We start from the raw sequence: 23408 nt of genomic DNA, 5'->3' as shown, positions 1-23408 counted from the left end.
TAATCAAAATCCTCCCCAAACTGCCTAACAGAGATGACATATTTATTGAAGAGAAGCAGTCGTGCTTCATGGACACAAAACAAGAATATAAGCATGAAGAGCATATTGAAGGAACTGGTAGGAACATTTTACTAGCTATGTAGCCTAATATTTATTTATTTATTTATTTATAATATTATATAAATATAGTGAAATGAAATCTGAACTATTATAGGACGATAAAGAATCTCATTATTTAAACTAAATCATAATGGTGAAGATAGCCTATGCTGGATCATATGTCTCTGTGAACTATTTTCTCTATTTCCTTCAACTAAATGCAGAGTTAAACTCTTAACCGAAGTTGATCATTTACTCAGAATGTGGCTCTGCGTCATTCAACCATGTGCTGGTTGTGAAGTATCGACATGTTGAATATGAACACTGTGCTGTAATTTCAGGTTGGCGGGAAAGCGCTTGTCTTTATCATTGTGCTTGGTTTGGGTGGATCATTTCAGAATGGATTTCATCTCACAGCGATCAGCTCTCCGTCTCCAGTGCGCACTTCTACTTATATTTATTTTGTCACTGTTATTATTACATTAAGAGTTCAGGTTACATTTTATTTTAAAGTGTCCTTGTTAGTGCCACTCTTAGTGAAATATGGTTCAGTGGAGTTCTATAGAACCCTTGTGTTCCTGACAAATTTTTAAAGAACTCTTTATTCCAAGAAGGTTCTACATCTCTTAAAAATTAAGGTTCAAAAGTGGGGTTTTGCAGTGATGCCATTGAAGAAGCACTCGATGCCATTTTCATTTCATCTATGAAAATGGAATGGAACCTTTAAAGGGATAGTACACCCAAAAATGAAAATATTGTCATAATTTACTCACCCTCGTGTTGTTCCAAACCTGTTTGAGTTTCTTTGTTCTGCTGAACACAAAAGAAGATATTTTGAAGAATGTTGGTAACTGTTCAACAGAAGAAAGAAACTCATACAGGTTCAAAATGTTCTTTATAATGGAAACGGGTTCTTTATAGAGTATTTAAATGTTCATCACAATAAGAGAAACATGGTTCGTTTAAGAACTTTTCACTGAAAGGTTCTTTGGGGAACCCAAAATGGTTCTTTTATGGCATCACTAGAAAACCCCTTTGGGAACCTTCATTTTTAAGGATGTTAAAGGTTCTTTATAAAAAGTGATCAGTTGACTTAACTTAAAAAAAAAAAAAAGCGAGGGAACCCGTTGCCTTACAATTATTAAGTAAATACATTTAAATTGCGTAAATTGAAAACAATTAAGTTATATGGAATTTTTCAAGTATAGCCTACACATTAGGTTTATTAGGCTACTTAATAATTTTAAGGCAACGGGTTTCCTTCCTTTTTTAAGTCAAATCAACTGATCACTTTTTACAGTTTACTTTTAAGATGTAATTACACATAAGGGTTCATTAACAACATTAGGCTACTTACTATATGGTGAGGGATAGGGTTTGGTTTAGTTGCTTGCAATTATGCATAATTTACCATTAATATTACTATAGCAAGTAGATGTAACATGTAACAAAGACACTTTAAAATAGTGTTACAAAGCAACATTTATAGTATCAATTATTTTTCTATTGCCAATTCAGTACCATATTTACCATCTAGTTCAATCAATTCACGATTTGTGTGGAATCTGTTTGCCCACAGTACATTCAGAGCTTTATTAACAGCAGCTGGATGCACCACTATGGAGACGTCCCGGGAGAGAAGACCATCACCTTCATCTGGTCTGCTGTGGTGGCTCTATATGCTTTTGGAGGTCTCATTGGCTCCATATCTGTCCGATACTTAACCAGTCGTCTGGGAAGGTTAATGTCACCCATCCTCATCTCCTTTCTCCATTCTGACTTTTAACTTGTGATAAGTAGCATTATCATATCACTCTGGCATAATATTTTCAGGGTAAAAAGAAAATGGACGCTCGTTTACTGGTCACATTCTTCTTTCAGAAAGGGAACCATGCTGTTGAACAGTGCCATCGCAGTTGTGGCCACAGTAATCATGTACATTAGCAAACCTGCGCACTCATTTGAGTTGATCCTTGTAGCACGCTTCCTAAATGGATTCGGAGCAGGTATGTCAGACTGTATTATAAATAATACCTAAGATGTAGCTTCAAAATAAGCGAGTTGTGATTTGCTTTCGCTCTTTGTTGGAAGGGTTAGGTTTGAATGTCCATGCCATCTACCTTGGTGAGAGTTCACCAAAGAAGATCCGAGGCATGGTGACACTCACAGTCGCTACCTTTTTGTCCCTTGGTAAACTGGCAGGACAATTTGCTGGCCTTCGGTAATAATTAAGTATTAAAGTTGCAATGAAACAGAAGAGATAGATATTTTCTTCCGTATTGTAACCTGAGAAATGTATTAAAGTCGGCATGAAATGAAAGTTGTGATAGTATTTTCATCCCTTTTTGTGACGGCTTCTTGAACAAGAACAAAAATGGCGGGACTTGATTTTTGTCCATCAGGAATTGATTGGATTGTTGGATCATTGTGCTTTGCTATTGGTCGATCGCATGTGAGTGACGGGTTGCCCCGCCCCAGTAAACACGTCATCGGAGAAGAGATGTTAAGCAAGAGCTAGCGGAAGATATTTTGATTATAGATTATAATCTATCAAATAATTTATAATTTAAAAAAAATGAACGATGTGTATGGATAAGTCGTTTATGTTCCTTAAAAAAATGTCGATTTCATGGTGAGTGGTGACTAATGAAAAAAAACAAGTAGGACGAGCTGGTTCTATTCATTGGTTGCTGATTGGATGGAGGCAGAGCTTGAAGTCAATGTAAGAAAGAGGCGGGGTTTAAGCAGACGAAGTTTAATTTCACAGAAAGATTGAGTTATGACTTTTTGATTAAGAATAACAAACATGCTAAATTGTTCACAATAAAATCAATAACATTAGCATTAAAAAAAATAGATTTTCATTTCATGCCTACTTTAACGTTTGATTTAATTTAATCTTTTCATTATCAATATTTTTTTGAATTGCTAAGATTCTCCTTTCATTCACAGGGAAATTCTTGGCCGTGAAGAGTGGTGGAACATCCTGTTGTGCGTCCCGACGGTTTTTTGCGTGGTTCAGTTGGCAGTCTTGCCATTCTTCCCCGATGCTCCACGATATATTCTGATAGAGAAGGGCAACACTGAACAGTGCAAAAAGGGTGCATTACATTTAACCAAATAAATGCAATGTTATGTAACTGACGAACCTCTTGTGTTAAACCACGGATGTGTGTTTCCATCGGCAGCACTGCAGTGTCTATGGGGACCAGGAGACTATAAGTTGGAGATAGAGGAGATGGTAGAAGAGCAGGTAGTCATTGGAGAGGAGCACAATAAGAGTCTGCTGGATCTTGTGAGAGACAAACACTTGCGCTGGCAGGTCATTTCCCTGCTGGTCATAAACGGGTGCATCCAGTTCAGCGGCGTCTCTGCTGTAAATCATTTAATGAATTAATCATATTGTTCTGATTCAAAAGTGACTTAGTTTTCCTATGTCATTGTGTGGTCAAAAAGTATCCAAGACACCCTTTAATGGTTACAGGTACCTTGTTAAAATGTGATCTTTTATCCTTCTCCTCATAGATCACCGTGTTCTCTTTCAATATCTTTTTGGAAGCGGGAATTCCAGTGGACAAGATCCGATATGTCACTCTGGGCATAGGAGCATCAGAAGTTCTTGTCTCCATAACCTGTGTGAGTTCCAGAGAAGCACACATGAAAGTCATAAACATCATAAATCATCTTTGTGGCCTTTCTTTAATAGTATTTCTGCTTGTGTGCATGTGTAGGGCCTGTTCATTGAGAGTGTGGGGAGGAGAGCCTTGATGTGGACAGGGTTTGGGGGAATGTCAGTCATTATGGCATTAATCACAGTCACCCTTTACCTAAAGGTGAGTTTCATTCATGTAACCGCCCACAGCAAGCACCGAACAGACCTTTATCATCTCACCTCTCTTTCATCTGCAGGACTACAGCTTTGTGATTCCATACATAACAGTCATCCTCATTTTCCTCTTCATTATTTTCTATGGAGGAGGCCCAGGTAAAGCTATTTGCATATTTACATGACATTTAGTTCTGGTTTTTGAATTTGGTCGGTTGGCATTTCAAAAATGCTGTTATAACAATTAAATATAAGGGGCAGGTCACATCGAGAATTTTTGGCATTTCAAGATTTTTATTGCTTTCTATGTAAACATGGGCTAGAGACGAAAGTTTGTCTTTTGAAAATTGTGGTGCTCAAGTTAAAAGAGGTTCAGCTTTTAATAAATGCATCTAAGGCCTTGCGTTTTTGTTTTAATTCCACTATCTGCGTGCGTCTCGTGTTTTAAAATGCATTCTGTGTGAATGGCTAAGTTGTGGAATTCCATTTATTCTATTTTTATTTTGGCAGCTTTGGAATTCCATTAGGGACATTAATATGAATGCATTTTTACATTCCACTGAACAGCATTTCCATTATTTTTTTAATGTAAACATGTACTACATGGATGCTTGATAATTGGGCTCGTGTCTTTTGCAGCAGGACTTTTAACAGTTTGTATCAGTGGTGGGGATTTTTCAGTATGATTACATTGTTACGCCAGTAGGTGGCGGTAAGTGACCATCTTTATGAGTGCGACATTCAATTAAAAAATGCTGATTCATTCAGGAGCTAAACAAGGGACCCATTTCACAGACTGACCCACAGTTATCAACATTAAAAATCTAGTTTTTCACGTTTTCTGCTATTGTTAAAACAACTGTTGCCAGGGTGTTTCTAATTCAATGGCTGAGGGAGCGGTGGCAAATTTCTCTCTTTTGACCAACGTTATTAATCCCTATATATTTTGTCCTTTTGGAAAGTCATGAAAAACTCTACCACAGATTTTTCGTTTCTTTTGCTATTGGCGTAAATATGATGAATTCCGCTTCGGAGAACCTCCGGAAATATTAAAAGGGTCCAGTGTTATTGAGCGAATCACTGAATCATTCCCCTCACTGATTCATTTGAAGTCGATATGCGCAGCAGGCAGTCGAACTATTTTCATTGGGAGATCAAAACCAACTAGAAATTTTGCATCCAAAACATGCAGTCACATTTACTGTTTTTCTGCGAATTTTCATGAAATCCAGGACAAACGGTTTCCCCATGCAAATTCACATACGGTTCAAGTTCGGTCACAGGGATTCACCCGTGTGATTACTTATTTGTCTTTTGAAATGTCACTGAAATGTCATTATTGTGCTGTTGCAAGCATATCCCGCTCTTAATCGTGTTGTTGTATTGAAAACAGCATTCTTTGTGTGATTGTTTAAGATAAGAAAATATTGGACATAAACTGACTAGTCAGTGCAAACAACTCAAACCAGTTTGCTCTGAACAGCTGGAACATCCATATCGCTCGCCAATGAGATCTTCATCCAGTCATACCGCCCGGCTGCATTTATGTTTATTGGCTTCCTGCGCTGGCTAGGATTCGCCATGCTTGGATTCATCTTCCCATTCCTTATTGTAAGTCGATCAACTTAGCAATACCACAAAAATATACAACTGTATTATTAGCAATGTTTGTGGATTCAGCCACTTTACTAACGTTAAAATATATAGTAAAGTGTGTGTGCTCCACAAATGCAGGATTATTAAATGTCATTGCTATTACTGTAGATGTTTCATTAATGGTTCATGTAAGAAGCTTTTGCCATCATAATTAAAGCCATTTATTATGGCTTTATTGTGATTCTCTCAAAGACTGTCTCCTCTTTATTGTATACAGTCATAAAAGACAAACTAAAATATGTGTGCCCTATTACATGTCTTCTTCCTGAACAATGTGTAATACCAGGCTTTCATCACACCTTTTCGCTGCTCCTGTGAAAACCGCTCTGCTGTCTGTTGCTGCACAGAGACTCACTTTAACAAGAGGCCACATTTCTCATCCGTGTTTCTGCAGGCCGCTCTGAAGTCTCTGAGCTTTGTTCTCTTCTCCTGCGTTTGTCTGATAGCTGCTCTCTACGCCTTCTTCATCCTTCCTGAAACAAAAGGCAAAACTCCACTTGAAATTTCCAAAGAGTTTAAGAACATCAGAGCGTGTGGATCCTCCAAAGAAGATGCCGTGTGCTTAGAGACAAAGCTTTAAAGTTGCCATATTGATGTAACTATGGGTGGATGTGGACTGGCATTACATTAACATCATATTTATTTATCAACATTATAAAGACACTGCTTAGCTAATATTATAAGAAAGTGATGCTGTAGTAGACTAAGAGTCAGCTGGATCCTGGATGGATATGGTCTTGGGTTTATTTGATATATTAGACACGCGATAATGGCCGGATGACTGTGTGTTATCCAACTTAATGCATGGCTACTTAAAGGAACACGCCGACTAGTTGAATCTGAATCTGAGTTGAATCTGAATCTGATCTGACGCACCCACCGCTAGCCTAGCTTAGCACAAAGACTGGAGGTAAATGGCTCCAGCTAGCATACTGCTCCAAATAAGTGACAAATAACGCCAACATTTTCCTATTTACATGTTGTGATTTGTATAGTCACAGCGTGTACAAATAACAAGGTCACATGAGACACAGCCATCTTCTAACCGTATACATACTGGGAACTATATTCTCAGAAGGCGAAGCACTGCTACTTCTGCGGAGTGATTTGCTCGCAGCGCCTGAGAAGCCCCGTGGTGAGGAGCAGAGAGTTCGCTCAGAGTGTTGCGCTAATCACTCCTCCGTTTACCTCCAGTCTTTGTGCTAAGCTAGGCTAGCGGTGCGTGCGTTAGACAGAGTTATGGCACGCACGGAGATGAAAAGGGTATGGACTCATCTAACTCTGGGGGATACAGTGAATAAGCTAAAGTCCCAAAAAGTCGGCGTGTTCCTTTAACAATATACATAAATGCACTTGATTCTAGACTAGTTTTTTAATTAATAAAATATTTGAAGTACAAAACTTGTTCTGTTATTTGATCTGCGTGTTTTCTTGCCACTCAAAACATTGTGAAACTTCAGGGCCTTTTAATTCTAGTTTATTTTCTTTTTTTCTCAATAACTACTACACAACGTAATGTCGAAAGTAACCCATGTTTATTTCTTACATATAGTTCATTAACCTGCCAATGAAACATTATAATGTCACAATCTCTGAAGAGTTAAGTGAGGTTAACCCCATTGTTATCGGCCCACCCAGGTAATTTCGCTGGGGCTCTGGGTTTGTAGAACCCCGTGAAGGTTTAGCACAGGGACTTCCTCTCTTATCAGTCCCGGACAGACTGCACGGGGCTTCCCAGCCTCATTCGCAGTTTAATATAGCCTACTGTGTGAACTTCATAGACCAATAATGATTGACATAACTAGAAGCTTTATCACCGCCTCAGCTGTTTCACAGGATTAACTGGAGGAATAATTTAACTGACTATTAATGATTGCGGACATCCCAAAGCATCATATCGGAACTACTTTTTTATGTTCCCTAATGGGAATGACCCATTTCTAGTTAGAAATAGTGAGGAGATTCAATAGGCACAGGTTTCGACACAGAATCTCACAGACCCAACAGTCAATCATTTTGATACTTAATAAACTACATAGCCTACCTAATAGACCTGATATGTAATACAGCATCACATCACATGTATTATATATTACTGTATTATATATGTTGGTGTTTCTTCAGATTTTGCTAGGTGTTTCATTCAAGTCACTCTGGATGAAAGAGTCTGATAAATAAATAAAAATAATGAAATGAAAAATGGGTGTTTTTTTATTTTAAATATGCAGTCTATTCAAAATTTCATATTCAGATTTCATAATTGAAATCTAAAAAATATTGATGTATAATTTGTCTCAAATGTACACACACACACACACACACACACACACAGGTGTGTGTGTGTGTGTGTGTGTACATTTGAGATAAAGTATACATACATATTTTTATATTATACATAAATTATACATAAATATATACATATAATTAATTAATATGGTTAAAGGTTGTGACAAAAACAAAAGCTGATATTTGTTATTTTTAACAGAAATTAATCCCTGTGTCGTAAATTAAATAACCACCCATCTATACATAATTTCATTTCGATTTAAATATGGGACATATCCAATATTTTCAACTGCCAAAGGGTGGCGCTGTATATTCACTGCAGAGTTACAGTAAAGCACACTGCAGTGCGATCAGCTTTTAATAAGAAGTTATTCAATTCCTTCAACATGATACACGTGACCAGAAGCACTTTTCTTTATTACCAACTATGATTTTACCTCTTGTAAATATCTCTTATGACAATGTTAATATAGTCAATGTTTATTGATGCAATGTTTCCTTTCAAATTTTGCCATTTGAGTGGAACTGATTACTTGAACATTCTGATTCCTTTTAAACCTATTTCATCTGTGACTGTAAAACTATTACTAAAGTTGTTCACAACAATTTACAAAAATTTAGCCTGCCATTTTTTGAAGGACTCACTTTTGTCAAATGCTTTGCTGTTTTTCTTTTTTTTTTCTCACATTCTCTGGAGAGAACATGGTAATATAGGCCACTCCACAGATCTTAGCTTTGTGCTGTTCTGAGATATGATATGCTTATGGTTTATTTTTGCTAATAGAGTAAAGTAGAATAGGTTATTCACACTGTACTGTTCAAAAGCTTGAGGTCAGAGTCATGCTCAACATAGCTGCATTTATGTGGTCAAAAGTGCAGTGAAAACACTATTGTGAAATATTATTACAATTTAAAACGACTGTATTCTATTTTAACATAATTTTCAAAATTAGCATATTCCTGTGATGGCAAAGCTGAGTTTTCAGCATCATTACCCATTTCATATTATTATCAAGGCTGAAAACAGTTGTGCTGGAAACTGATTTTTTTTTTTTCTTCAAAATTCTTTGATGAAAACATTTAGTATTCAGTTCTTTAAAAAAAGAAAAGAAAAAATATATATATGCACACACACACATATATACACTTACTAACTCTTATCTTTTGAATGGTGCAACATATATTATATTTTTTTTATGCTCTCCATTAAGACAACCTAACACAGCTTAAATGCTAACAATGCAACCAGTTAGTAGTCACCGCTCAATCACATAATGTCATGATCTCATGAAAAGCTCATTATTGTAACTACAATGTGACACCAGTCCTCTCTCTGCTGTGCATATGGATTTCGTTCATTCTGAGTGTCCTTGGCTTGTTAAGTGGTGGACAATTCTGAGAGTGTAAAATGAATTAAGGGCTGAACACACTAATAATAGCTGACCGGCATACTGACACGGCACTCAGCAACGAGCGATTTGTTCTCCAGTCATATCGCTGCCACTCCGCAAATGACATAATGCTATGGAATCTGCGAAGAGACGGTCAGACAATGTTAATATAATTAGCTTCATTAACATTCCTGCAGCATATAATTAATGTTCAGTTGCCATGCCATCAAGTGCATAACTGAAATCGATCATTAATCTTGTGAATGAGTGTGCAGACATGCATCACAAGGTCAATGTGCAAAGCAAATATCCATCTCACAGTCAACGTTCACCATATCCTAATGCTCTACAGTTACTTTCATCTTTTAGAACATTCACACTGTAATAAAAAAACACCTAATTCAACTTAAAAACTCAAGTTCAGTTGTTGCCTTAATTGTTTTTAAGTATAATCAAATCAACTCATTTAGTTTTTAGGATTTTTTTATGAAGTTAAGATGCTTCTGTGATACCCTTTTTCTATCCGTAGTGTCTTGTGCACTGTAAAACATTATTTTAATAATAGAATACTATTTCAGGTTTTCTATGTAAAAATTTCATAATTTAATTCTATGTAACTTGCATTTCTCTGTAATCGTTTGTGAAATTTACTAGCAATTTCTACTGTTTTTATTCAATGTAGTTCAATCTTGTATAACTGAAAAAAATTAAGTTGAAATTGGTTAAATAATTGATGTGATAAAGCAATAGAAAAACATATGTTGCATGACTTATTAATCATATATATATGAATTATAATACAAGCAGTAAAAATTATACAAATATCCTACATTACGGACTAAATGATACTTTTACGCAAAAAAAAGCACACACAAAGAAACAACAGCAGCAAGAACGTTCACATTCAGAAAACCTTAAAAGTATCATTTAGAATGACGAAGATGTAAAATTATATGCAATTATCAGCTGATTTATTTGGATCGGCAACATGCCATAGTAAATGAGCGTAAGAGCACAGATGGGTCTGCTCAGTAAGGTCATTAATGTCTGTAAAATGACTAAGGCTGCAGCTGGAAATCACGGGGCCTTTGGCACTATGGGATTATCTCCTATGTGTGAGTGAGAAATGAATGTCTCTATAAATGTTAAACAGTCCTGGACCTCCTGATCCGAGGATTATGAGCTCTGAATGGCTTCATTTAGCTGTGGTGGCATCACAATGTAGACACACGGCATTCATTGTAATGAATTTGTCATTGTGGACAAATACCACAGGTTGCTGTGGTATTTCTGAATGGAAACAAATAGTGCAGAATGGATTTGAATTGAGTTTATAAAGTAGTGCAGGCAGGGTCAATGAGAACATTTACCGGCCATACATATTTTTTACCAGCCATGAAACATAGATTTATCCTATTCAAGTTACAAAAATGATTCAGCCAAAAGCAATGCGTGATTGTTCTTTGTCTTTTGTTGCTGGATTAACATTAAAAACACAGACAGCAGCAGGAATATAAGGGTGCTGTCACTTTAAGAGCTAATGCACGGATCCAATATATGCTCTTTATTTCTCCACTGTTTACGACGTTCAGTTAAGACATAACTGACAATGTCTACAAGGATGCCAAGGAGAATTTTGTTTGAATATGTCTGTTCAAGCGCAAAAAGACGTGAAAGAGGGCTCAATACAGTATGTAGGCCCTGTGTGCAGGGATGATGTCAAAACCTGGAAGACTAATGCACTGGTTCCTTCGAGTTTTTGATAAACAGTTTCAAAATTTGCATTATCGATATGGGAGTGTGTAATTTAAACTGTAGAGAAAAACATTCAAGTATCAAGTTATGTTTACCAGGCTTTATACTCATACATTGAAGAACACTATTATAAATCGAAGAACCCTATTATAAAACCCCTTAGGAAAATCTTGAGGGAACCAGTTAGTCTTCCCAGTTTTGACGTCATCCCTGCACCACTCTATCGAATTCACAGATAACGTGTTGTATCATGGATCATTGTTTCTGATAATATATTCACAGTATTTTAAATGAGCTACAAGCATGACGGCTTCCTGTGCCGTCATGTATGTGTTTTGGCATAACTGACTGAAATGATAACTCCCTCAAGAGGTTTGATGTCATATATTTGCCGTATGACTGGTGACATCCAGCTGGTGACATGAGAATCTCATCAATGCATAATATCCTGCAGACTGAAATTAAAGCGTCTACCTCAACATCTCCCGAATGAACAATGAATCTGAAACCTTATATAAGGACGGGGTTTGAATTATAAGAGGGAGAAGTCATAACAAATGAAAGCACATATTCTTTTTAAATGCATAGAGCACAAAGAAACATTGAATCAACATAGAATCAATGTCTCTGGCTGCATTATATATATAAACATTGATGATCTGACATCGTTTTGCTCAATAGGTATATTGAATACACCACCAAGTTAGTCAGGTCACATATTTTCTCTGGTAAATAGACACTCGCAAAAATTGCTTCCACCTGATATGGTAACCATAGAAACAGCAGGCAGCTCAAGAACTTTTCACTCTTTTTGGAACAGTGACTAAACATACTGTCAATATGTATCACTCTATTACAGATTTAGATATCACACAAAAAACTTTAGTTATTAAATGTCTTTAAAGTCGAATCTTATAGCGAGCAATTCAACTGTGCACATGTTTATTATTATTTTCACCTCGTAATGATGAATAAAAATGTCATAACTGGGTCTCCAGACTTCACTCTGGTGACATATGAAGAATATTGAATTTCATGTACACAAATTTTCAGGTTCATATATGAACAGATCTTTCAGACACTGAAGATAGATTTAATTGGATATAATTTAATAGAATAATTGGATTCATTTGGATTGAAGGAAATTTGTGCATGCATAAATACCTAATGTAAAAAAAAAAAAAAAACCTCTATATGGAAAACCCTAAATGAGACTAACTATTGTTCAAGTGGTTTCAAGCTTCTGGTAGTCTGAGGCCAATTTTGCTCAATCTTTAATTTTTCAGTTTGAAACTGGATGACTTTAATAGAAAATGCTTTGAAACAACAGTTAGAATCAAACATGCGAAGGTTCATGGCTTTAACTTCAATGCCCCAGAGATAAATTAGCATCAAAATCTCTGGATAAAAGACAATAATATTTAAATAGGAATACCAGCAGTTGGCTCTCTCTAGTCAACAAATAATGACTGCAATGGCCATGTCACGTCATTGAAAGTGCTTTTTACATCAGTTACCTCTGACATAAATGCTCTAAAAGCATAAAGTTAACCACAAATTGCTAAACCGACATTTAATTTCCACAATAGATGGATAGACTATAAACTCACATATTTTATATATATATTGTTTTAATGGTTTTAAGTATAATGCCCGCTTTCAACTCTGGCCCTTAGATTAATGCAGTCATGGCCCACAGATTAATATTGGGTCATAAGGGGGATGAATGTCAACTCTAAGAGTCTCTTTCTGGTTTTATGAGGTGTTTCTTCAATAAAAGACAGGAGAAACTCTTGGGCAACGTAATAGGAATCTTTTATAAATGAAATGGTCAAAGAAAAAATTACTTGTGAGGTAAAACGTGTAATTTATAATCTTATCAAATATTCCATTAAATCAATCTCTCTGAAGGTGGGGGATATAGATAATATTAAGTAAAATGTCCAAAACTCCAAATAGACCAAGTTGCAAGCCTTTGCCACCTAAAATGTGGTAAATGAGAAAAGACAGGAGAATGTGTGTATGCAAACACATGATCATCCAGCAATCAGGGATGCAGTAACACGGTTGATTGGAGGACGATTGCAAATTATCTGAAATTGTCAGGGAAAAACAGACACGGACTTCTGTCCCTTAACAGCAAAGACAAGTCTGACACTTTCCATTATGACTATAAGTTACGCCTGGACAGTTTCACAATTTCATGGTTTTGCTTTGTCTGCAGTATCAGCCCTCGGTAGACCTCTGTGAGCTATTTTTAACATTATATCATGCCAATTTGCCGTGCTTTCAAAATTGCCCCTGACATAGGCTACAGCAAAAATCACTATGAAAAACTGTGACATTAAAAAACCATCAAACAGAAATGTGTTTCGTGTGCTAAAGTGGCACTTTGATGTTAAGGAATTGTTGATCGATATGGAAGAATCAAACTGCTCCTCTCGGATTTCACCTCATTGATAAAATAAACTATAGCCTATACTGTCATTAAAGGCACAGTTCAGTTACTCACCCTTATGTTGTTTTTACAGAACCCCTGTGACTTTCAGACATTTTGAAGAGGTTTAGGTGTAGGCTACTGAATCGTTTAAGCTTCACAAAGGACAGAAAAACATCACAATTTTAGGCATGATGCGTGCGTTACTTTTTTGGTCTACTCTAGACCGACTTGTAGGCTACGTAAATATCCTACGAGCTACAAGCACCGAGTCAGTATCGAGATCCTACTCGTGAATTAATCGAACTTTAACGCTGCGTCCCAATTCGCCTACTTATACTACGCCTACGCCCGTACTATTTTTGTGAATAAATTTTGAGTGTGTAGCAAAAGAGTAGGCAACTCTTTTCAATGGATCGAATGATTCGTTCATCATTTTTATGCTGACTCAATGTACCGACCGTAGTCAACAGTTAACTGCAGGTTAAGATTATTATCAGTGAATAAATACACATCAATTTGGGTCTGTTGGTCACACAAAGCTAATGAAACTAAAAAAAAATGTTTGTGCCGGTGTAAACGCAGTCTTAAAGGGATAGTTCACCCAAAAATGAAAATTCTGTTATCATTTACTCACCCTCAAGGTGTTCCAAACCTGTATGAATTTATTTCTTCTGCTGAACACAAAGGAAGATATTTTGAAGAATATGGGTAACCAAACAGTTGTGGGGCACCATTGACTTCCATTAAATGGGGGAAAACATGGAAGAATACTATGGAAGTCAATGGTGCCCCACAACTGGTTACAAACATTCTTTAAAAAATATCCCTTTGTGTGCAGCAGAAGAAATAAATTCAAACAGGTTTGGAACAACTTGAGGGCGAGTAAATGATGACATTTTTCATTTTTGGGCGAACTATACCTTTAATTGTGACATATCTGCCAGAATACACAAACCTTGGCATAACATTATTAAGTATTTGGTAAATACTTTTTCTATAACTATTATAAGGATTGCCAATTACCGGTAATCATTCTCTGAGGTAAAGGAGGAAACAGAAAGAGAGAAAGGACAGGAAGAAAAACTCTAATGTAGATCAAGTTTATGCAGATGGTTATACCAGAAAGCCATCTAAACTTTCTTTCAAGACTCTTCTGACCACTACTAAGTACATACGAAGACAAAAATTCCTCAGACAGTAGCCAAAGCATCTCATGTTTCTGGCCTGTCGGGGACATTAACTCTTTGCCACTTTTAAACAAGTTCAGATACATTTTTAGGCCTATAGCACATGGGACTGTGGTCAAGGTTTATGGATAAATATCTGAAAACCATGTAGCTAGCAGTTTTGAAGCGTGAGGTGAGAGGTTGTCCGATGGCAATATCATTCTGAATCTGTGTGTGTAAAATGGCAGTCTCCTATCTTATTGCTTAAACAGCAGCATTACAGACAATGATGGTCTAGAATCTAAACAAAGCAAAGCTTGAACTGGAGATGAAAAAACATTTCCGCACTTTTAAAATCACAAGTCGGAGATGTAGATTGAAACTAATCCTTGAATTTTTTTATAAGCACTGTCATTAGCAATGAGGTGTATCAGTAAGCGAGGCCAGCCATTTGGATCCTTCGTTGCTCTGTGGTCTTTTCTTTGCATTGATACATTGAACAGATGGCAAGTGCGTTGGTGTCTAATCTGAGTCAGAGATCACAGAATGCTCTGATGATGAAGAACCAAGAGCTGTCAATCAAATCTCTCACAGAAATACTCTTTAATTTCTAATACAAGACAAAAATCAGCAAATTAACGTGCATGCCTTTACTATTTTCTCTACATTTAGCTTAGTACATAAATGGTTCTATTGATACAAAATATAAAAATATGTGGTACATCATTTACAGATAATTTACATTACATCCTTAACTTAGTAAATTTCTTCATTCAGTTGCCTATATACATCTTATTAATGGGATTTTCAGCCCAAAGCAAACACCATACAAAAAAAACATCACTGTGCCTGAATGCATTACATAACGGAAAATTGCACATTAGTTGTAACAAATGTGGCAACAGTGCTGCGGATTAAAGAAGTCCCTAAAAAGTGTAACATCCAGAATAATTTGTAAATATCACATGGGAAAGCATGCATATGCAATTGAGCCATGAACAAATTAAATTACTGCGTTTAATTCACTGATAAGCCTCACAACACCGAAAAGCCTTTCAAACTATATTGACGGGAAAAATCTTGTGCAAGGTTGTGCATGATGCAGCAGGTGTGACTTTTAAGAGATAATGCAGTTCTTGCTTTTCCTACGTTTGCGCGTGTGTAACTGCCCTCGGCTCCCGAACTGACCGGTTGCGCCGAGTCCTGAAGAGTTGTATTTGCGTAGCAGCTCTTCGCTGGTCATGTACCTCAGCTGGACTGGTCTGGGAATTGGCTCACCCAGAAAATACCCTTCATCTTCTGACTCGGAAGATGAGGAACAGGTCGAGCACCAATCGTCATCGTAATCGTACTGGTCCCATGAATAAGGGCCCTGGTGTCGGTGTAGCGCTGGGTTTTGAAGCGTGAGGTCGGAGGTTGTCCGAGGGCAAGGTCTGAAAGGCTGCTGTCTCAGCCTGCCACTTCCACCACCGTAGGGGTCCCGTGACCCACGGGGCGGGGGGAACTGGTCATAATCCTCACGAACATGAAGTTGAGATCGTTTCGGAGCTGGGCGGCGCTCGGCAGCGAGGTTAAGTGCGTTTTCCGAACAGGAACGCCTGGAGCGGCGAGAATGGTGGTGTCGACGCCGTGGCTCTTCGCGGTCGATGCTTCGACGGTGGGTCCGTTCACTCATGGGTGGTAGACGGGCGTTGTTGGCGTTGCTAACCAAACTTACGCAATCCTCCTCCTGATAGGCAAAACCAGGCGGTAAAGCATTAATTCCAGGAGGTTCACGGGAGTATTGCACAGGGTATTTGACTTGAACCGGGGCTTGGAGCTCCAGGTAGGGCTGTGCGGAGTTCAGGCTGCGCAGAGATTCAGAGCTGTGGAACTGCACAGAGGAGTTGAGGGTGCCCATGTTGCTCTTTTCAGACACGTTCATGCCGGAATCTTTGCTCAAGTCTGGCATTGAAAAGCGAGACAAGTGCTCCTGCCGTTTACTGCCGCCATCTGCAGAGGTGCCTGTAGACATCAAACATGTAAGACAGATGTAATATTCTCTTGCCTTATAAACTAAGTGACAGTACACAAAAAAGTTTAAAAATACTAAAACTAGATTTGTTAAAATCCCTAATCCCAAGAATGAACATTAGTAATAGCTAAAGCAAGCACTACTAAATGATAACCTTAAAATTTGTAGTGCTCAATCAAAATCTAAATAGAATTTCTGTTCAAAAGTTTGGGGTCAGTGAGATTTTTTTAAGAACTTCAAGGTTTCCACAAAAATATTAAGCAGCACAACTGTTTTCAACATTGATAATAATAAGAAATGTTTCTTGAGCAGCAAATCAGCATATTAGAATGATTTCTGAAGGATCATGTGACCCTGAAGACTGGAGTAATGATGCTGAAAATTCAGCTTTGCCATCACAGGAATAAATTACATTTTAAAATATGTGAAAATATAATAGACTTAATTTAAATTGTAATAATATTTAACAATATTTAAAAAAAAATAACTGTATTTTTGATTAAATGCAGCCTTGGTGAGCATAAGATACTTCTTTCAAAAACATAAAAAAATCTTAACCATACACTTTTGATAAGTCACACTTTTGATAAATAATAATAAAAATACCTGTAGCATTAGATAGAGCCAGTGACTCCATAGAGCCATGTGGCGTCTGCTCCAGGGGTGTGAGCTGTTCGCTAAAACCAAGTGCACTAATTGGGTTCCTGCTACGGCCCATCTGTGGTCCAACATCCTTCTCCTTCTCCCTCTGGAATACATGCAGGCTCACGGAGCGCTTATCCATGAAGCTGTTGTGTGGAACCTCATTAAAGCTCGTCTGTGATCGCAGTGCAGGTTGGTAATAGTCTTCTGGTCCCGGTTGGAACCAGTTCTCATTCAAAGACTGTCCTTTGAGAGCAGATACAGGGGGTCTCTTGGAGGCAACAGGCTCCTTAGGCCTTGGATCTGCTGGGTGACCAGGGGACAGGTTTGAGGAATAGGAAGTCCGGATGTTGCACTGACTGAGCAAATGAAGGGGGTTTGAAGAGAGTTCATTACGGCTCTCGTACCCATACATCTCACCCTGCGTCTTCCAGGATGGAGATTCTCTGTTCAGGCTGGGCGTTTGACTAGACAGACTAAGCAGATCCATTTGCAGGGACAGTGGGTCAACATCTGCAGAGTAACGCCCGGCTGAACCTTTCCCTCCCTGGTTCCCATCTCCTCCACTACCCCCAGTATTGCTCTTGTTGGATTTGGAGCTGCTGCGCCGGGCCTCACGTGAACGGGCGCTCTGGAAAGCAGAATCTGACGAATCAGAGCCATTCTGGTCATCGCCAATGCTACATGCCCGAGAACAGAAGATCTGACCCTGCTTGGGTAGGAAAGGACGACCGAGCAGGGACTTCTTACAGCGAGCACAGCTAAAACAGGCCTCGGTGGCGTGCCAATGCTGGCCATCATATGTCATCTGACCCTGGTCAATACCTGCACAATAAGAGGACATCCATTACACACAGGTCACAACCACCTATGGACAAAATTAAAACTCATAAACTATGGGTCAATACACAAGAGCCTACTATACTAAAAAGGAAAAACCATCTAGTTCAAAACATGCCAAGTTCTAAAATGTACTCTTTGAATTCATTCTAGTTACATTTTCAAATATATTTTTCAAGTTAAAATGCAGTTTTTACTAAGGCCCTGTTTACATCTGTTAAGATGCGTTTTGGTCGATCGGATCACAAGTGGACGACGCTAAATACAGGTGTGAACGGGGTCTGAAATTTTTTGAGCCTGTCCACTTTCAACCACTTCCAGAGGTAGCCAAAAACGCATTCGACTGGATTGCTTTCGTAGTGTAAACGCTCATGTGGTTGAGTGCATTCGAACAGCCACTAGAGACCGTCTGCTCTCCGCCTATTGACCTAATGAGTAAACATTATGAGAAGTGTGCTAGCCACATGGGAACAACTGTTGGCTGAAGACCCAAATTTGGTTTGAAAAAAGTACCAAGCACAACGTTCTCACCGCGTTCGCCTGGTCTTGCGGATGTCAGAGCAGAAAAGCTGCTACTCTCCATTTGTTTTTCTGTTGTCTCCCGTTGCGTTCGTATTTAAATTGCGTGATCTTATTTCCTCCATTAGATCGAAAGATCTGAAAAAAACCATTCATCTGCCCTCCCTTAGAAGAAATCAGGACAGAAGTGGTCGAAAGTGGACAAAAGAGACGGATTAAAACACCAGGTGTAAACGGGTATGTGTCTCCGTCGTCTACTTATGATCCGAATTGATCAAAACGCATCTTAATACCAGGCGTAAACAGGGCCTATGTTTTTTTTTACCTTGACACCCATTCTTAATGGTTTGCAAAAAGTTTTAAGCAGTTGAAGACTAATATATTAGCAGTGGAGCACTTTTTAAAACTTTTTCTAACAATAGAAAATTAAGCAGAAATGAAAACCATCCTAAAAGAGGGTTATTCAAGTTACTGTCCATTTGATTTGCAGAGTTAGTGTATTTTTAAAATAATAGCTAGGACGAAATAAAATTAGCACCATGTCACAGACTTCTCTATTGCATTGCAGCAAATGCACAAGAGAGTAATCCTTTAGACATGACAGTTCAAATTTGAACGCATGTTATAGTTGCATAAGCTTAAAATCGAGCGGATTTTAAATGACAGCTACTTAAAGTAAACAAACGCAGAACAAAGATGTCATTGAAGGATTGCATCCTTCTCGAGAGGTGTAGACGTGTTTGGAGAAAGCTGATTATACGGTGTGCCACATATTGCAGGAATACATTCGATTTTAATCACAGCTCTAAAGCAGCCGCGCTCTAATGGACAACATCTGTTTTGAAAACCCGCACTGATGCTTCCTGTTTATAATCAGTTTCATGAAATTACTTTCTGTGGTCCTGTGTGGAAAGTAATTCCGGATTGAATTTCTACAAAACAAGCTGCCAAAACGTTGAACGTGAACGCCAGACTAAACTATCAACTTGCAAGCTCTTTATGTTTAACATCTTAACGATAGACAAAAAGCAGGTCAGTCGTCTCTTGGCATTTGCCACGGTGGAATTTCTGCTAGAGCAAAGCGGACCGGCCTCGCGTGGACGCAGAGGGGATTCCAGGTCGGCACTGATGGATGGGCTCTTACCGATGTGTTCCCCGCAGGAGTCGCAGTACTCGGCGTACAGGGACTCAAAGCAGGTGCAGCAGTACGGCCGGCCCTCTTTCATGATGTAACGCTGGCCGCCCAGAACCGTCTCGCACTCGAAACAGCAAAAGTGCTTCATGTGCCAGTGCCTGCCCTCTGCCTCTGTGCACTCATCTGAAAAAATGATCTAAGAGACAGGAAGCAGAGAAAAGAGAGATCATTTTTCTGCAGTGCAAGTGACAGGACTGAAGCTAAAGGCTCTGCTGAGGCAACAGACTGAGCTGCAGCACAGCAGTAACTCCATTATCACTATAGAGATGAAGTTCTGTAACCATGGTAATCATGCAATGTACTCAGCTGTCTTTACATAAAATGGGAACTGGAAAAACAAGGCTCGTTCAGTTTAATCTTTAACTGCACAATGAGAGACACCTCCATTTTGATTGCATTTGACAAGATTTTAAGCATTCGTTTTTTCTTGTGCACCTTAAGTGTGTTTCACAGTTTACAACGAAAAGTTGCGGTCACATTACTGAAAGTGCAACGAAAAAAGGTCCATTGTCTACTGTCAATAGCGTAGAGATGTATGAATCATTGCCGACAGAAAAGTCATTTTCAGACCTAGCAGTTTTCTGTAGTATAAAATGTGGCAAATTCACGTGATCTTGAAAATGAGAAAACCCTGCAAGGGGAACTTTTTCCGTCTCATGCAAAACTCCTGATCGCATGGATTCCTATCGGGATGACTGGATTTTTTGCGCAACAATGGTATACGTGACCGCATCTAAACGCTGTCCTCTCAATAGGAATCCATACGGACAGTGAAAACATTTCCCTGTATGGACTTCACATTCTGAGTAAGTGCTTCATGTATTGCTACACTATTGACAATGGACCTGTGAAAAGCTTTGCTAATGTTACCACATCTTAAGATGATGAAATTTCCTCAATGTTAAAACTTTCCTTGAAAAACACCTTAATTAAAAGAGTGATTAAAAATGTTTTGTGCCATTTAGCTTCTTTTTTTTTTTTTACTTAAAAAGGACTATATTCCAAATATCTGCAGTTTTACATTAGGCAGCCATGGTTAATTATCACGTACAAGATACATACTAGTGTTAAGAGGTTCATGTCTTAGCAGGGTGAGAGTATCTAACCTCATCACAGGCCGAACATCGAGGTTTGAGTCTCTCAGCGTGGTGGCGACCACAGAAGATCTTCCCGTCCTGGTAGAAGTAGATAAGATCCACCAGCAGCTCGTCACACATGCTGCACACAAAGCATTGTGGGTGCCAGCACATCCCGTGGCCCGCGCGTGACGCAAAGACGGCAATGTCTCCTCCATTTATCTGTCCCCCACACTGAAAATGTGAGAGAGTTAAAGGGTTAAAAAGAGTCTTGTTGACATTTATAGGTCATTTAGCAGCAGGGTACAAGATTAAATCAATACTCATTATCTTGAGACTCTAATATTATGAACAGATGTGTTTATAGATCGACTAGTCCACCAAATGATTAGATATAAAAACTAAAATATGTTTTAATATACATGAGGGGGTTTTAAATGGGGGGGGGGGGGGTGATCTTTAAACTAAACTTTTTTTTAAATGCATCCTATGTAAACTTCCACTCTGATCAGACAACCCACCCTGCAAAAAAGGTTTTTAAATATTTATTTTATGTTTTTGAAAGTCTTCTATGCACACAAAGGCTGTATTAACTTTATCAATTATATAATAAAACCAGTGATAATGTAAAATATAACCCTAACAATTTAAAATAACGGTTTCCTATATTAATATATTTTACAATGTACTGTATTCCTGTAATGGCAAAGCTGAATTTTCAGCATCATTACTCCACTCTTCAGTATCACATGGTCCTTCAAAAATCATTCTAATATGATGATTTGGTGCTTAAGAAACATTTAAATTATTATCATCAACTTTTTTCAAAAAAAGTTGTGCTGCTTAATATTTTTTGGTAGCTGTGATGCATTTTTTTCAGGATTCTGTGATGGCCTTTATGTGAAATAGAAATCATTTGTAGCATTATAATTGTCTTTCCTGTAACTTTTGATTAAATGAATGCATCCTTGCTGAATAAAAGTATTCATTTCTTTACAATTACCAAACCCAAACTTGTGTATGAAAGTGTGCGTATTTTTTTGCATATCCACAGACTAAGCAAAAAAAAGAAAGAAAGAATTTGTAACAAGTGGCCACCGTGTTATATCTGGTATGTATAAAAGAACAGCTGACATTAGCAGGTTTCTTCATTAAAGGTCTCGTTCAGCATTTCACAATATCTTGCATTATGCGGAGAGTCAGCAAATGTGTAATGGGCCAGGCAGATGCATGCCCGTCACCTTCGAGACCAATATTTATTGGAAAAACAGCATCTTTTAAACAGCACTGGGAGCTAAATGGGGGCTTATATCTTTAAGAGTGTCACAGTAGAGGATACATTTAAAAAATGCACCAAAATTAAGCCAAACTGTGCCAGTGTGACATCTGTTCCTGAGAGGTAACAGAAGGGGAGAGAAACAAGGCAGGTGGTCACAGACATGCATATCCAGCTTAGATTTAGCTCTTATTCACTTACTGGCACTAACATGACATCCCAGGTGGACTAACACATAAAACCTATAGAGGAAGCCTTAAAACCGACAATGAAAATAAGCGGCTAAGACCAAAACTACCAGTTTCAATGAACCACTGAAGCTGATCTCTTCCTGTGGCCACAACACCCTCCACCCCAAACTATGATTCATTCAAATGCCACACACACACACTCACACAAATGAACACTTTGCACACCTGTTCACAGATCGCTCCAGTCATGGTCACCGGGAAGGGCCTGACGTTACCGCGGCCCAGGTTCTCCCTCTTCCTCTGGTTGCTGAATAGCTTCAGCTCTCGTTTTTCCTCATCATCCAGACTGTTGCAGTATCGCACCTGCGCAACAAGAGCTCAGGTCAGTGGTGTCGCGTAAACATGGACAGACGCTTGTGGAAAATGAAGGCACGCACAAACATACATGCTTTTTGAGAGGTGACCTTTTCGTGCAAGAGCCCAAGCTGATCTTACCTCGTTGTCGTGTGGGGGAAGCTGATGCAGAAGCTGTTTGATGCGATGCTTCTCCCCAGGACTGTTCACGTATGGTACTTTATCCTCCGGCAACGAGCTGTAATACTGATGTACCTGGAATGACATTCAAGAACAATAGCAGCTCTCAATTACTTCAATTCATGAAAGTAAATTCAATAATATAAATGTATTATTATTATCGTTTAAATACATAAAGGAAATTTTGCAAAAGCAGGTTTGAGTGGGACAAAGTCTTGTTTTCAAGTGGTTTGTAGTCACAAATTGGAGGGGTGATTTCATGCTAGCCAATAAATAAAATGTCACAAATGCAGGGGGGAATTTCTTTGATGCGATTATTGCTAGTAAACTGATGCATAATTATAATAATACATTATAATAAATAAAGCATCAGCAGGTTTTTACGCTGTTTGTTATTTGCGAGTCACAAACACAGGGGTGAATAACTAGTAAATGACTATTATTGACACATATTTTTATGATTTATTCTTAAAATAAATAAACAAATATGATAAAACATGGA

General features: G+C 38.2%; 2 protein-coding genes and 1 long non-coding RNA gene across 8 annotated transcripts in view; 1 reads left to right on the top strand and 2 right to left on the bottom strand.

The window, feature by feature from the left end:
* Positions 1-50: 50 nt before the first annotated feature.
* Positions 51-6836, top strand: slc2a9l1 (solute carrier family 2 member 9, like 1). Its single transcript, XM_079596741.1, has 12 exons — positions 51-117; positions 441-536; positions 1679-1839; positions 1981-2105; positions 2191-2320; positions 3052-3200; positions 3288-3475; positions 3625-3735; positions 3831-3932; positions 4009-4084; positions 5409-5536; positions 5976-6836. The coding sequence occupies exons 1-12, from the start codon at positions 94-96 to the stop codon at positions 6159-6161; spliced, it is 1476 nt and encodes a 491-aa protein (XP_079452867.1). The 5' UTR covers positions 51-93; the 3' UTR covers positions 6162-6836.
* LOC306990203 lies at positions 2842-13808 on the bottom strand. Its single transcript, XR_013795836.1, has 5 exons — positions 13526-13808; positions 5937-6054; positions 3588-3731; positions 3249-3473; positions 2842-3163 (listed from the first exon to the last, which is right to left on the bottom strand). It is a non-coding gene; the product is annotated as an uncharacterized lncRNA (long non-coding RNA).
* A 999-nt stretch (positions 13809-14807) lies between these two features.
* prickle2b (prickle homolog 2b) overlaps positions 14808-23408 on the bottom strand; it is a 78780-nt gene continuing 70179 nt past the window's right edge. For all 6 annotated transcript variants that reach the window (XM_079596999.1, XM_079597000.1, XM_079597002.1 and 3 more), the window contains 6 exons: positions 22868-22981; positions 22598-22735; positions 20936-21139; positions 19779-19965; positions 17240-18100; positions 14808-16623 (listed from right to left, as the gene is read on the bottom strand). In XM_079596999.1, coding sequence (XP_079453125.1) covers positions 15737-16623; positions 17240-18100; positions 19779-19965; positions 20936-21139; positions 22598-22735; positions 22868-22981 — 2391 coding nt within the window. In that variant the 3' untranslated portion in view covers positions 14808-15736. The remainder of the gene's footprint in view (positions 16624-17239; positions 18101-19778; positions 19966-20935; positions 21140-22597; positions 22736-22867; positions 22982-23408) is intronic.

Source organism: Phoxinus phoxinus (assembly GCF_949152265.1).
Source record: "Phoxinus phoxinus genome assembly, chromosome: 22".
NCBI classification, from domain to species: Eukaryota; Metazoa; Chordata; class Actinopteri; order Cypriniformes; family Leuciscidae; genus Phoxinus; species Phoxinus phoxinus.
This window is presented reverse-complemented; position numbering and strand designations above follow the sequence as displayed.